Below are 14495 nucleotides of genomic sequence, written 5' to 3' on the forward strand. Positions count from 1 at the left end.
AATAGAAATAATAATAATAATAATAATAATAATAATAATAATAATAAATACGCTCCCAATGTAGTTCAGTTAAGTTGCTCTTTTGTGAGAGCCAGTCATGAGGAATGCACCAATCCGATAGCTGGATCAGGTATCGGTATCAATGGGTCTGACCTATGGGACTGATCTATTCACTTCAATTCTTTATTATGGTATGTTTACATGGGAGGTATTGTGTGGCATTTTGATAATATTTGCGGAAAAAAGTGAAATTTGACAGTTCATTTTTATCTGGATACATTTAAGCATTTGTAACTAATTCTGACCTAAGTAATCGAATTGCAAAACAAGAACTTAGGATTCGGTAAGGTGTGTGTGTGTGTGTTTATATATATATATATATATATATATATATATATATATATATATATATATATAGAGAGAGAGAGAGAGAGAGAGAGAGAATATGTACTTCTGTATTTGCTATATTTTGTTAGGAAATTTTTTTATAAATTGTTAGAAATATTTAAGTCAAGCCTGTTTCCTCACACATAAAAGAATTACCCCATTCTCTTCCACACAGTGAGTTATACAGCTAGTAATTTAAATACTGGTATCGGATTGGTATTTGATACCCAAAGTCCTGATATTGTTATCAGTATGTGGACTGAAAAAGTCGGATCGGTGCATCCCTACCAGTGCTTTCCTGCCTCCACCTACCCACATGCCCATTGCGCAGCATCTTAAGTAGGCAGGGCTCCTCCCGGCCAGAGGGAGCTGTCAGTGAGGCAGTCAGCTGACTCAGGTCCAGTTCTCCAATGTCCAAGGGGATGTCAGCTGCAGACCCCACCTTGAGCTGTGACATCCTCATCGAGTCATCGCCTGTGAGCCGAGGGTGAGACATTCAGCAGATTGAATGGTGGATCAAGATGAACATGAATATTAATTACAACCCCATTTTGCTTCACTTGCTAGACACTGCCCTCCATACAGCAAGTCATGTTAAACTGCTTTATGGCTGAAGGGGTCACCAACCTGCGATTTTGGCTGTAAAGGGACTGCCAGGAATATGCTTCTCGTTATACTTGACCAAGATGCTGTAGTCCCCAGGCAGCACAGGCAAGTAGGATACCGTGCAGGTACCATCGTGGTGGTCAGTGCAGCTGATTTCAGCTTTAGAGGGTCCCTCAATTGCCAGAGACAGGCCACCTTGAGAGCAAAAGTGAATTGTGTAATCTTGCATTATAAAGAACTTAATGCTCTGGTGCAAATTGTGTAAATTAATAATAGATATTAATAATACAAAAAAAAAAAATTGAAAGTCCCTCGAACTTTGTAGAGAAACCAATACTGCCAACAGTGTTTGATTTATACACATCTGTAACAATGTACAGTATTATCATCCTAATTAGCCTTAAAGTGAAAATACTATACCATCTCCAGCATCTTTGGTGTTAACTGTGAAGTCAGCAGGCTTGTTAACCACCCCATGAATCAGACCAGGGCCATAAGCAGTCACATGACCACTGTTGACATAATCCACATAGAACTGCAGTGGGCTTCCTGCATCAATGAAATTAATTAAAGGTCACAATTTTTCGTCAGCATTTATATTGTTATTTTAAAATATGAATGTAAAATATTTAGCTCCTCAACCTCATACTGTAAACTCCCCCAGTCCCACCACCGCTAAGGCGCTCACCTGGTATATGAATGCTATCGTACTTGATGTCCATCTCATGGATGCCTGCCTCATTGGGAGCGAAGTTTACCGTTACGGTGCCATCTTTGTTGTCTTTGATTTCGGGTTTTGCTACCTTGCCAGAAGGCATTCGAACCTCACCTACAAGGTAGTATAAGCAGCAGACAGCACTTACCCATCCATCTGCTAACTCCTTATCTAGGGCCACAGAGGACTCAGAAATCATTTATCATTGGAATACACTCAACAGGATGCCAGCCCATTCCAAGAGGCACATAATGGATATTTCATAGCTACCAATTCTCCTATCTGTATAATTCTGGACTGCCAGAGAAATCCAGAGTAAAAGCATGTAATGTGCAAAGAACATGCAAACTCCATACACAGTGAAGGGCAGGACTCAAACGCCCTACACTGTGACACCCAGGATTTCTCTAAGCAATATAAATGCATAAGTCAGTAGATAATCATCCATAAATTAAGTAGCATTTCAAGGTAGACTGTACCTGTGATCTCCCCCTTCTGGACAGAAAATGGAATTACTAGATCAACAGATCGAAGTCCTGATCCATCAAGCCCATTCAAGCCCACTGGTCTGTCTGCAGCCTGAAAGATTGACCATCTTTAAAAAGTGTTTGTCTGCTGTATGTGCAGCAGCTTAGAACTGGATGTACTGACAGGGACAATAACAAGAATGCAAACAAAAAAGTCTGCGTAAAGCAACATGGAACACATCACCTTCCTCTGACGACATGTAAAATTATGAATGCAAGAAAAATCACAGACTGAAGATCTCATGAATAGCAAGCAGGGAAGAAGATCATAAAAGGAAAAATAGTGAGACTTTTTACAGTTTATTTTTTTGCATGGATATAAAGAACGCTCGATGACCTAAGGAGGATTCCCCTGCATTAAAAGCCAAATGAATCCCAGATGCTACTGCCAGACCAAACAGGAAGCTTCCGAATGAAAGAAAAGATATATTGTAAGTGATGCAACAAAGGTTGACTCCAATTTGATGTGTAGGCATACTGAGGGATTTGCTACAGGAGAAGCTCAGCTTTGGCTTCTTCCAAGGCCTGAGGATAAGCATAAAGTGGTAGGTATGGGATGGAAAGGAATGATGGCAAAGATAGGGGCAAGTTGAACAGCTTGCAGTTGTCATGTTCACCAACAGATTTACCACTAGTCCAGGATCCTTCACAGATCTTCACCTCAACCAATTCCTGATACCCATTACATTATTTTTTTTAGAAGATGCTTTTATCCAAAGTGATGCAGAAGAGAGAAAGCAGGGTCAGCCTCGCTCAAGGAATTCATCTGGGAGATCTCACAAATGCATCTGCATTCTTTATGCAATACCAATTATTGGACTTGGTTCGAGCTCAGGTTTTACTTACAGTGACCTGGAAGGGGCTGTTGGGGATGAGTTCTCCTCCAAAACGGACATAAATGTTGTACTTCCCCGGCTGTGGGGCTGTGTAGAAGATGTCAAAGGTGCCGTCCTCATTCTCCACCACGTTGACATCCACCTCAGCACCATCCGGGGTGGATACGCCGCATGTCACTTTGCCCTTTCCTGCAGCCTTTGCATCCACTGTGATCAGAGTCTGCTCACCAGTCTGTATATTTGGACCCATTCCTGCTCCTGAGGGACGAACACACCAGAATGAATTTGAAATTGGATTCAAATGCATTATGACTGAACAACGTAACTACCAACATTATAAGCTCCCAACATAACCATGCACCCAAATCAATGGAAGTCCATAAAACCGGAGAATGTAGCATGAACATTTTTACATTTATCTTTTGACTATTCCGATGATTTTTGTGACATTTGTACAGTTTTTGTTTTACCGCTATCAACCACTTTGTTGTACATACAATTAATAGTTCTCCTGCTTTGCTTTTCTTCTCCAGTTTTCCTAAACAATTAAGGATCCAGTTATTATGTCTACATCCACCAGCATACCAACAATCATAAAGAGCAGGCCCCACTGGCAGACATTTCCGCCAAGCCAGATCAGGGAGTGGGGCTGCCACAGGTTAGTTGTCATAACACAACAGCAGCCTCAGTGAAGAAAAGGCATGCAGACAGGAAGTTAAACAGCCTTCCTGAATAAGTCAACAATGTACAGCAATGCGTCACAATTTTATGATTTTACTGGATTGTAAAATCCTGTAATTGGATCCCGGTTTTAACAGGGAACAGATCTGGTTATCATATCCCTTTTGTTCACATACACTTAACTGTACAACTGGAGATGCTAAAACTAGGCAACTAGAAATTAAGAACATACGGCATTCACATTTCAATACAAAATGCTACAAATAGCTTCATTTTTATATTAAAACTTAAAAATTAATTATTTAACCAAGATATTTGGCAAGCTATTTAGCTATAGAAGCTATGGTCTGGGAAGTATGTTTTACATTAAAAAAGAGAAACCCTTAATTACAATAGCCATGAACGATTAATGCTTGGTACAATATTAAGGGAAAGCAAAATAGCCAGAAGAAATGGGATACTCATGCAAATTCAATTGAATAAGTGAGATGGATGCATTACACTGTGCTTACCGAACCCATGACCTCCAAATGAGACTAAGGAAAGGTGAAAAGCAGGAAGCAATGAAGTGAGACCCAGCAACCATAACAACGAAGGTGCTCCAAGAGTGATCAAACAGAAACAATGTGGATTCATTGTGAGCAGCAGAGAAGTCAGGTGCCATTTGTGGTGTTGGTGTGGAAAATGTGGTGGGGTGTCTGCAGATTTGTGAGCCAGCAAAGTCACAAGCACACAGGATGGTTTTGCTCCATTCTGTCTCCAATCATTGTGCAGATGTGCAAACAAACATCTGAAAAAAGGATTTACTCCAAAAAGCCAAAATTCAAAAGTTTTTCTGAACACTAAAACAGGGCTCTAGATGACGTCTAAAATGGCTGCCAATGCACCAATTTTGTTCATACGTTTAAGGACAGAGTTTCTTGGTGTAGGATTTTCCAAATGATGTGGTCCTGTCAGGCTGTGACCTGCAGCATGCACTGGGGTGTTTGTAGCTGAGTGTGAAGCGGCTGGGATGAGGATTAGCACCTCCAAGTCTGAGGCCATGGTTCTTAACTGGAAAAGGGTGGATTGCGCTGTCCGGGTTGTGGATGAGCTACTGTTTCAAGTGGGAGAATTTGAGTATCTCAGGGTTTTGTTCACAAGTGAGGGAAGAAAGGAGCGGGAGGTCGACACGTGGATCACAGCAGTCTCGGCAATAATGTGAACACTGTACTGTTCTGTCGTGGGGAAGAGAGAGCTGAGCCAAAAGGCAAAGCTATCAATTTACTGGTCAATCTACCAACACCTTTGCTTTCGAGTGCTTTAGATAGTAACTGAAAAAATGTGATCCCTGATACAAGCAGCGGAAATGAGCTTTCTTTGCAGGGTGTCTGGGCTCAGCCTTAGAGACAGGGTGAGGAGCTCAGACATTCGGGAGGAGCTTAAAGTAGAGACACTGCTCCTCTGCATCAAATGGAGCCAGTTCAGGTAGTTTGGGCATCAGTCTAGGATGTCTGCTGGACACCTCCCTGGGGAGGTGTTTCAGGCATGTCCAACTGGGAGGAGACCCTGGGGCAGATGCAGGACATGCTCGAGAGGTAATATCTCTTGGCTGACCTGGGAAGACCTTGCTATTTTCCCGGTGGAGCTAGAGGAGGTGATTGGGGCTGGTAGAAGTCTGGGCATCCCTCATTAGACTACTGCCCCATTGACCTGACACCGAATAAGCAGCCGAAAATGGATGGATGGATGGATGGATGTTAATTTTTTTTGCATCCATCCCATACATCACGCAATTACCCCATATTGAAAAATAAAATGCTAAAGCATTATTTAGCATCACTGGCTATTCTGTAGCTCAACAGATAGAGCTTTGTGCTCACAACACAGAAATCACTGGATCAAATGCCACAAAGCTTACATAAATTGTACTGCTTAAGTCAAAAAAGTAAAATACCTAGGTGAAAAATGCATGCAGCTTTTTTAACTTAAGCACTTTACAGAATCAACCACCAAGAGTCTTAGATATAGAGGAATTCATTAGACTGCTGAGTACGTGGAGTGGAGTAACCATAATCTTGGCATGATTTTTGAGCATTGAGGGTGAGATTCACAATATGATTGCAAAGTATGTTCTGCTCATTTTCAAAAAAAAAAGCACAGCAAAGTTGAAGTTGTCAAAGAAGATTGGAGCTTGCAGACTGTACCTGTGACCTTGCACTTGCTGGCATCCCCTGTAGGCAGAGCCCTAATACGGTAAGGGGAAGTGGGGATCTCGTCTTCCCCGTACTTCAGTAAGATAGTGTGGCGGCCTGTCTTCTCAGGCACATAAGAAACTAGGTATGTTCCGTCTTGATTGTCCTTGATGTTGGGCTTCGTGTGCTTCCCCTCTGGGTCCTAGCAGTATGAAACAGCCATTGTACCACAGTAATCATGAAACACATATACACTTTAGCATCATGGATCCAGCCTCATAAAGTGCTACACTTACTGTGATCTCAACAGCCAACAGCCCATTGCCAGCCTCTTTGGCATCAATGGTGAACTCCACAGGAATGCTGGCTGGAACTCCAGTGGTGTTGAGGCCTGGGCCAGAGGCACGCACCTTACTGGCATCATGGGTGGGCAGCACCTTTACCTTGAATGGACTGAAATGGACACAGGGAAAGAAGGACAGAGTCCCAAGGAGAAGCAGGTGACTGAATTTTAGCTGCTGTGCCTTTCAATGAAGTGAACTCATAGAACATAAAATCTGTAAAAATCTACCCATCAGCATAATTATTATGAAATGCTTAAAAAAAACTATCTGAAACCCACCTGCAAGGGACAGGTTCATCAGCATACAGAACATTGATAGAGTAGGGTCCCTCTTTGGTTGGGACATAATTGACTGTATGAGTGTGATCTCCATTGTCCACTATGTCCACTGGTTCCACCAGACCTGAAAGAAAAGTTCCCTTTTGTCAAATTTTCAGATGAAAAGTTATAAATTTAAAAAACAATAACAATAAAATCACAAATTATCTGAATTCAACATATAATGTGAGATCTTCTGATACTAAGCATTTCACCTAGACTTAACGGCCTAAACAACCTGACAGGTAGGATCATGTATCCATCTGACTAGTACAAACCATGCAGTTCCGTTTTGTAAAGCCTGTCTGTAAACTGTTGTACCCTTCCTGGTCTCCATATGGGAAAACTATTTTATTAAAATCAATGACTACAATGAAAAAACTAAAAATGCAAAAACTCTTGCTTACTTATGGTTATGGTTAGGGCTGGGTAGTGGTTAAGGTTGTCATGAGTGTGTGTGTGTGTGTGTGTGTGTGTGTGTGTGTGTACAGGAAATTCATGTTAAAATAATGTATTAAATTATGACTGAACCTGTTTTTTTTATTGACTGCATCTACTGTAGATTTTGTTGACTCAATATCCTGCATTTTTCTTTGATTAAAACTAAAAAATAATGAGATGAGTAAACTATGACTAAAAATATATTGCATTTTCGGCAAAATACTGAGACTAAAACTAAATGAAAATGCTGTCAAAATGAGCACTGGGTGAGATTCCTCGCTGGTGTGAGCCAACACTGCTACCTGCATAGCTGACATGCCACCCTTCTGCCTTCCTGTCTTTTGCAGTATATGCCTTGCACTCTCACCTTTGGGTCCTTGGACTATGACCTGTAGAGGAGCAAGTCCAGCCTTGCTGGTGTCCACAGTAAAATTCTGTGGGACTTTAGCCCGAATGTTATTGCCCAGACCCTGTCCCTGACATGTCACCTTTGAAGAATCCACTGTGTCATGGACAGGAATAGAGAAAGGGCTACCTGCAGAAGGTAAGGAAGAGATGAAAAACATCCTGCGAACTGAAAAGGCATTGTCACTTAAAATGCCACACTACTGTTGATGTCAAACTGATACTGGTTGAAAATATTTTGAGTCTTCCAGCATATGTGCATATGAATTGAATATGTATTGAATATGTACCCATTTGTACTGCAATTATTTGTAACAGGATGGTGGATAAAGCCAGAGTCTATCCTTCAAGTTAGAGGCTCATGTTCAAAGTTTTTACCTTATTCCATGGTAAATAAAATACAGTTTTATTAATACCAAGTGTTTAATATGTCCATAGAAGTTTATAGAACTCTATAAGGTCATTTAAATACTTGTGTGGTTTAGCTGATGGAAGGACTTACTAACCGGTGACAGGTTGACCTCCATAAGTAACACTGAGGTTATAGGTTCCTGGAATGTAGGGAATGTACTCTATAGAGCAGCTGCCATCCTTGTTGTCGATGCAGGACATCTTAGCTTCAGAGGGACCTTCCATGGCCAGGCCAAGCCCACCAGTACCGGCACCACTGAAGGAGCGAAAGGGAGTACAAGGGATTGCCTATCAACTATATACCAGCTGCACTGTAACAACCCCAGCACTCCTGCTTACCGCGTCTGCACATTGAACTGGTTGGATTTATTTGTAATCCCAGACTTGAGGCCCGGTCCATGGACTCTGACACGTGTGGGATCGCTGCCCTCTCTGACAGTTACATGAAATGGACTTTTTGGCGCAGGAGCTTCATTATAGGTCACTTCCACACTGTGTGTGCCTGGGCAGAAAGCGACCAATACAGATCCGCATTATGCATGGACATGCATGCATGCATCTATAAGCAAAAAGGTTCACCAAAGTTTTTACCTTCTTCACTAGGAGTATATTCCACTTTATAAGTACCGTCCCCAAGATCCTGGATAAGGGTCTCTGTGCAATTGCCCGAGGGATTTTTAATACGGGCCTTAACATGATTTCCTCCAGATTTAGTTAAACTACGAGCATCCACAGTAAAATCTGTCGTGGCTTCCCGAAAGACTCCTGTAGAAAGCACAGTACAATTTGTTTCAGCGTCTTACCCCAGGCTGCAAATAAGAAAATGGACAAATAGAACCCACCCATACCTTTTCCTTCTACTCCAGGTCCAAATACCTTAACCTGACTTGCGTCAACAGCAGGCTCCACATTGAGTCTGGAAGGGAAATTTGGTACATCCTGGCCTCCATAGCGGATGGTGAATGTATAGGCACCAGGGTGGAGGGGGATGTATTTAATGGAATAGGTCCCATCACCATTGTCTTGGATGTGCACCTCTGCTTCAGTTCCATTATCAGAAATGATCTCGATGGTGAGTTCAGCAGGGCCAGCACTGGTGCAGTCCACCACAAACTGCCCCATCTCCCCCACTTTGGCATGCTCAAGGCCGGGGCCTGAGCAATGTACCTATGGTGAACAAAAGCTTAGTGACACATCTGCAAGTGAGTCATCATTTCAGAAATGCCAAAGAAAGCCACACAGGCATGCTGGTTTTGGCAATATACTCTTCTGCTTTCTAAGTTCTCTTGTACTACACTACTATACAAGTCAAAAGTTTTTGCACATACTGAGATTCTCTACATTTATGTGTTACTTAATATTTACTAAAATATTTGCTAACAAATTTGCTAACAAACAAATTTACAGTATGTTCCACATTTGATCTCCTTTATTAGCAAGAGAATATCATGTTTTATTCATCAAAGTAACCTCCTCTGGCAGTTACAACAGCAGAGAAAATTAGAAATATTTTTTCTACAAGGGACATTAAATACTCCTCTGTTTCATGGGATGAAACGGTTAATTTGTGCATTTAAAGTTAAAGGACAGTCTAGAATGCCATCATCTATGCCATCATCGCACAGGCAGTTAATAGGATGCCAGACATTAACTGTTACATGCTCTTTACATGTTATAAAGGAAACTTGTTTTATTTGACTTGTATTTTCATTTATGGTTGTTCACTTAACTTTCCAGTTGAGAACAAGAATAAAAAATCTGCAGTTTATGAAATAAATGGAATGTTTTGACTGGTAGTGTATGCATTCTGAGTCTTACCTTCGAAGCATCGACAGGAGTGACAGCCTCCATGGGGAAAGGGCTCCCAGGGACGGGGGTCCCATCATATGTTATGTCTAGCTTGTGGGGACCAGGCGCACAGGGGACAAAACGGACCACACTGATATCTGGACTTGGGCCTGTCTCCACTTTGCTAGGTACAGTTCTGCCAGTGGGGCCAGTGACCACAGCTCCAACTTTGCCTTGCCCCCCAACTCCTTTGGACTTGACTGCAATCCCCTGTTCCTTCCCCACCACAATCTCTGAATAATGAGAGGTAGTGAGGATGGGGCGGTCAGAGACATCACTTCATTGAAAACCAACACATTCCAACACATTCAAAATTTATATAAAAGATCGCGTTGAGGTCTAAGAACTAGGTGTAATTTAAAGCACATTAAGATGTCAAAACACTCATTCCAAGCACTTACTGTCTTCCAACCCAGAAACTTTGATCTTGCTGAGGTCCGTAGCAGGGGCCAGCACGACGGGGAAAGGGCTTTTGGGAATGGGATCACCTCCGTATGTTACATTTACACCCATGTTGCCCTGATGGGACAAAACACTTTTACTAATTCAAATCCTGTGTAACACCTGTCTATATATTCCAGCTCATTCCACCTACCTGTTGCACTGGTGTGTATTTCACAGTGTGGGTGCCATCATTGTTGTTGATAACGTCAAAGTCACGAACTGCCTCAGCTTGGGTGGGTCCAGTGAACTTAACGTCCAGTTTGGCCTTGCCAGCTGCCTTAGTGTTCACAGTGAAGTAGGTGGGCTTGTTCAGCTCCACACCTGCCAGGGAGAACAGGGACAACAAAGCAATTACATTTTCCAGTAACACTTTACTTAAGTCTGTGTTTTTAGTAATTCATAAACACATTAATAATGCATTATGATGATTTATAAAGCATTATAAAAAATACAGTATATCCATGTTTATTATGCATTTCTGCTGCCTTATGAAGCTCTCATCTATAATGCACTATAGATACCTTTACAATGCAGTTCAAAGCACCCTTAATACTTATAACAACCATCATAATACATTATAAAGGTATCTATAGTGCATCATAGATGAAAGCTTCATAAAGCATTCAGAATGCATAATGAATGTGGCTATACTGTTATGCCTTTTTATAAATATTTATAACCATGATTGTAGTGCTATATGAACGCATCATAATGTTTTACGGATGTGTTGATAAATTACTAAAATCCTTGAGTAAATTGTAAATTGCACATTTAGTAAATGTATATTATATATACTTTATTTAGTAAATTGTATAATTAGTGCTAAGGAATTACAACTTTTTAAATAGGGATTTGCTCCCTCACCGTTCCTCTCGAGTCCAGGTCCCTCTGCCTTAACCTTGCTGGCATCATGTGAGGGGTCCACTTTGATTTTGATGGGAGTTGCTGGGACCGGCTTAAAAAAAACCAAAAAAAAACAAAACATAAACATCATCACACAGTCACAACAAAATGGTACAGTAATACACAACACAGGTGGTACAGTAATACACTCTCCTCATTGCACACCTGATCAGCAAATAGAGCCATGATGGTATAGTTTCCAGCCCCTGGGGGTGTGTACTTGACAGTAAAGGTTTCATTGCTGTTCCGAATCATGTCATAATTTACGTCAGCTTCTGCAGGCCCCACCACACCTGGAGCAGATTTGATCCCAACGCTCACATCCCCTGCAAAGACACAGAAGTACCACTATTCTAAAGGTACGTATCCTTTAAATAACACATTTCATTTAAATAAATAACTCAATAAACAAATATAGTTAACTGAAAATGGCATAAACAACAAGTATATAGAGAAAATGAGCTCAGAAGCAAAGTTACATAGGTTTGCTATTAGTACCCTGGCCGGCCTGTTTGCAGTCCACAGTGAAGTAGGTGGGCTCAAGGGCCTTCAAGCCACTCTTTGCTACCCCAGGTCCAGAGACTTTCACTTTGTCTGGCTGACATCCTGCCCCAATATTCACCTGCTCATAAAAAGTCCATCAGGAATGTTATACATTCATTTATAATTGTGCAAACTATTGACACGCACCAACTTGATTATCAAGACAATACTGATTCGTATTATAGTAATTGATCATTTTTAAAAGTAATCCAGTCACTGACCCTGAACGGGCTGTCTGGGATGTTAACCCCTCCCCAGGACACCATAATGGTGTGTTTAAGAGGCTTGCTGGGGGTGTAGCTGCAGCTGTATGTTCCATTCCCATTGTCTTTAACTTTCACATCCACTTGGTTGCCTTCTCCATCCTAGGAAAGTAAAGCCAAAGAGGTCATCGAATCTAAACTCAGTTTTGGGAAATGAAGTGCTGTTGATGGATGGTACCTGACAAATGTCTCATATACCTGAGCATATATTTTCAAAGGAGCTTTGCCACCAAGCTTGGCATCCACCGTGAACTCAGTAGGCTTCTTTACAGCTAGTCCACTGCTTTGGAGACCAGGGCCGTACGCCTTGACCTGAAACTCAGAGGAAGCTGTCAGACACCTCCCCAGCTCCCCCTTAACGTCGGATTGAGCGTGTGCTGTAAACGTTTATGCAAGTGATGTTAATCAGAAGCACCTTGTCTGGGTGGAAGTCCTTCCCAGGTGAGGGCTTGATGTCAGCCATGAAGGGGCTGTGCTGGATGTCCTGGCCATCGCAGAGCACATGTACTGCGTACTCGCCAGGCTCGGTTGGCCAGTACCGCACATCACATGACCCATCTCCCTTGTCGTCACACTCGATCTTGGCCTTTGAGGGACCCTCCACAGAGAATCCTGCAACAGCACGAGATCTTTCTGAAACTTTGCTCTGAAAATTTATTATTGTTACTATAAGGACATCTTTGTTAGGATGTCTAGATGGATGCTTCTCCTACTCATTTCAGACCCTATTATTATTAGTAATAGTAGTATTATTACTAATAACTCACCTAGAGTGCCAACATCATCTCCCAGAGCTTCCACCACAAAGTCTGCAGATTTTCCTATCACCCCCCCTTCTAATCCAGGGCCCCATGCTCGCACTCTTTGGGGTCCCGCTTCTGCGCCCACTTTTATTTCATAAGGGCTAAAAATTGAACAAAGAGCCTTTTCTTAGTTTAAGATGGATCAATTCAAGCCTTAATAAAAGCCTTTAAGATACATTTCATGACGTGAAATTGAAAATACTGTACAGTAAATGTGATGATCAATAGAAGACAATCCAATACATGGATTTTATTAAGATGCAAATGCAAAATATAAACACATTATGTTATTTGGGCAAATACTTTTCCTAAGGTTTTTTTTAAACTGGGTTCTGTGTCATGACCAACGTAAAAAACCTACAAAGATTTCGCACATACAAAATAAGTTGTGGTTGTTGCTCTCACCTGCTTGGTATGTGCTGTCCAGACCATGTGATGGTGATGCTGTAGTTTCCAGGTGTGGTGGGGTAATACTCAAAGCTGTATACCCCATCACCCAGATCTTTCCTCTTGCAGGGTTCTTCTTGGCCCTCTGACAGACAGGACAGAATTTGGTAACCAAGCAACTAGAAAATTAAACATTTAACTGCTGGATCATCAAAAATTGATTTGACCCAAATCACTGACTTTTTTCCACAGCATGTAAAAATGTATCAGGTCTGGTTGTGTGCATATGCAGTCCATACGAGGTGACACTCACTCGGCCCTTTGATGGTGACTTTCAGCTCTCCCGGACCAGCTCCCTTGGTGTACACCTTGAACTCTGCAGTTTCCTTTATTCGCAGACCCTTAGACTGCAGGCCGCGTCCCTTGGCATAGCAGAGGCTGGGATTGCAGGCTGAATTTAAAGATATGTTTGGTGTGAGAGCATGCATGACCAGTTAGTTAATGGCCATTTCAGCATCTCATTTGTGTAGAGCAGGGGTCTCCAACTCCGATCCTGGAGGGCTACCATCTAGTAGGTTTTCTATCCTACCTGGCTTCTGATGAGCCGCACCTTTTCTCAGGTAAATATCAGGAACAGGAGTGGCTCATCAGAAGCCAGGTAGGATAGAAAACCTACTGGACGGTAGCCCTCCAGGACCGGAGTTGAAGACCCCTGGTGTAGAGCATATGTCAAGAACACAATATAATTTAAGTGAATTTATTGACTGACAGCATATCTAGACCTTTCTGTCACTTAAGTGTAAATACTTTCCCTTTGACTACTTTCACTTTCTATTGTCACAGAATAACTGTGCATGTTCGCCTTTTTTTGTTCTTTCAAAATGCAGGAAAGGCTACAAGCACTACAAAAGTTATACCATTGATTGTTATTTAGCAAAGCCATCTAGGAAAAAGAATAAGTGTCTGACACCTTTTTTTAAAAAATTGTTACAAGATATAATAACATGACAGAAGACTTTGCTGAGTATGCAAGAAAAGAAGTACCCAGACACAGATCCAAAGAAAACAGGAAATGACATCAGAAGCCAAGTAGCAGATCCAAAGATTCAGGAAGCATCAGCAGATTAATAGGCCACCTGGCCAACAAGAGGAAACAGGAAAACGAGCCTTCAGAAAAAAAGAGCCACACAGTACTAGGAAACAGGACAATGAAAGAGAAAAAAGCACTACTGACAGATGCAGTATAGGAAAACACCTAGAAGCATGAATGTAGAAGTCAATTTATCACTAAAGTCTTTTAACCCACAAATTACTTTTGAATGCTTTGAATGGTGGGAAAATCAAGTTTGAGATGTCTTAAAAAGCAAGGACCCCATGCTGACTACCATACAGACACCAAGCAAGTTATGGTTCAGAACAAGTACATTATTTCAATCTACTGACTATGAACATAAAACTAG

General features: G+C 41.6%; 1 protein-coding gene across 2 annotated transcripts in view; it reads right to left on the minus strand.

Annotated features, from left to right (window-relative positions):
- LOC125744749 (filamin-A-like) overlaps positions 1–14495 on the minus strand; it is a 36538-nt gene that overhangs the window by 6166 nt on the left and 15877 nt on the right. For both annotated transcript variants that reach the window (XM_049016929.1, XM_049016930.1), the window contains exons 10-35: positions 13349–13486; positions 13054–13180; positions 12613–12749; positions 12261–12457; positions 12044–12157; positions 11804–11947; positions 11538–11661; positions 11205–11365; positions 11001–11091; positions 10288–10457; positions 10094–10211; positions 9663–9925; positions 8693–9011; positions 8436–8609; positions 8184–8346; positions 7940–8100; positions 7396–7563; positions 6549–6672; positions 6223–6379; positions 5939–6128; positions 3082–3329; positions 2188–2287; positions 1682–1822; positions 1414–1542; positions 1015–1188; positions 700–861 (exon numbers count right to left, since the gene is read on the minus strand). In XM_049016929.1, coding sequence (XP_048872886.1) covers positions 700–861; positions 1015–1188; positions 1414–1542; positions 1682–1822; positions 2188–2287; positions 3082–3329; positions 5939–6128; positions 6223–6379; positions 6549–6672; positions 7396–7563; positions 7940–8100; positions 8184–8346; positions 8436–8609; positions 8693–9011; positions 9663–9925; positions 10094–10211; positions 10288–10457; positions 11001–11091; positions 11205–11365; positions 11538–11661; positions 11804–11947; positions 12044–12157; positions 12261–12457; positions 12613–12749; positions 13054–13180; positions 13349–13486 — 4194 coding nt within the window. The remainder of the gene's footprint in view (positions 1–699; positions 862–1014; positions 1189–1413; positions 1543–1681; positions 1823–2187; positions 2288–3081; positions 3330–5938; positions 6129–6222; positions 6380–6548; positions 6673–7395; positions 7564–7939; positions 8101–8183; positions 8347–8435; positions 8610–8692; positions 9012–9662; positions 9926–10093; positions 10212–10287; positions 10458–11000; positions 11092–11204; positions 11366–11537; positions 11662–11803; positions 11948–12043; positions 12158–12260; positions 12458–12612; positions 12750–13053; positions 13181–13348; positions 13487–14495) is intronic.

This window comes from Brienomyrus brachyistius, chromosome 6 (genome assembly GCF_023856365.1).
Source record: "Brienomyrus brachyistius isolate T26 chromosome 6, BBRACH_0.4, whole genome shotgun sequence".
Taxonomy (NCBI): Eukaryota; Metazoa; Chordata; class Actinopteri; order Osteoglossiformes; family Mormyridae; genus Brienomyrus; species Brienomyrus brachyistius.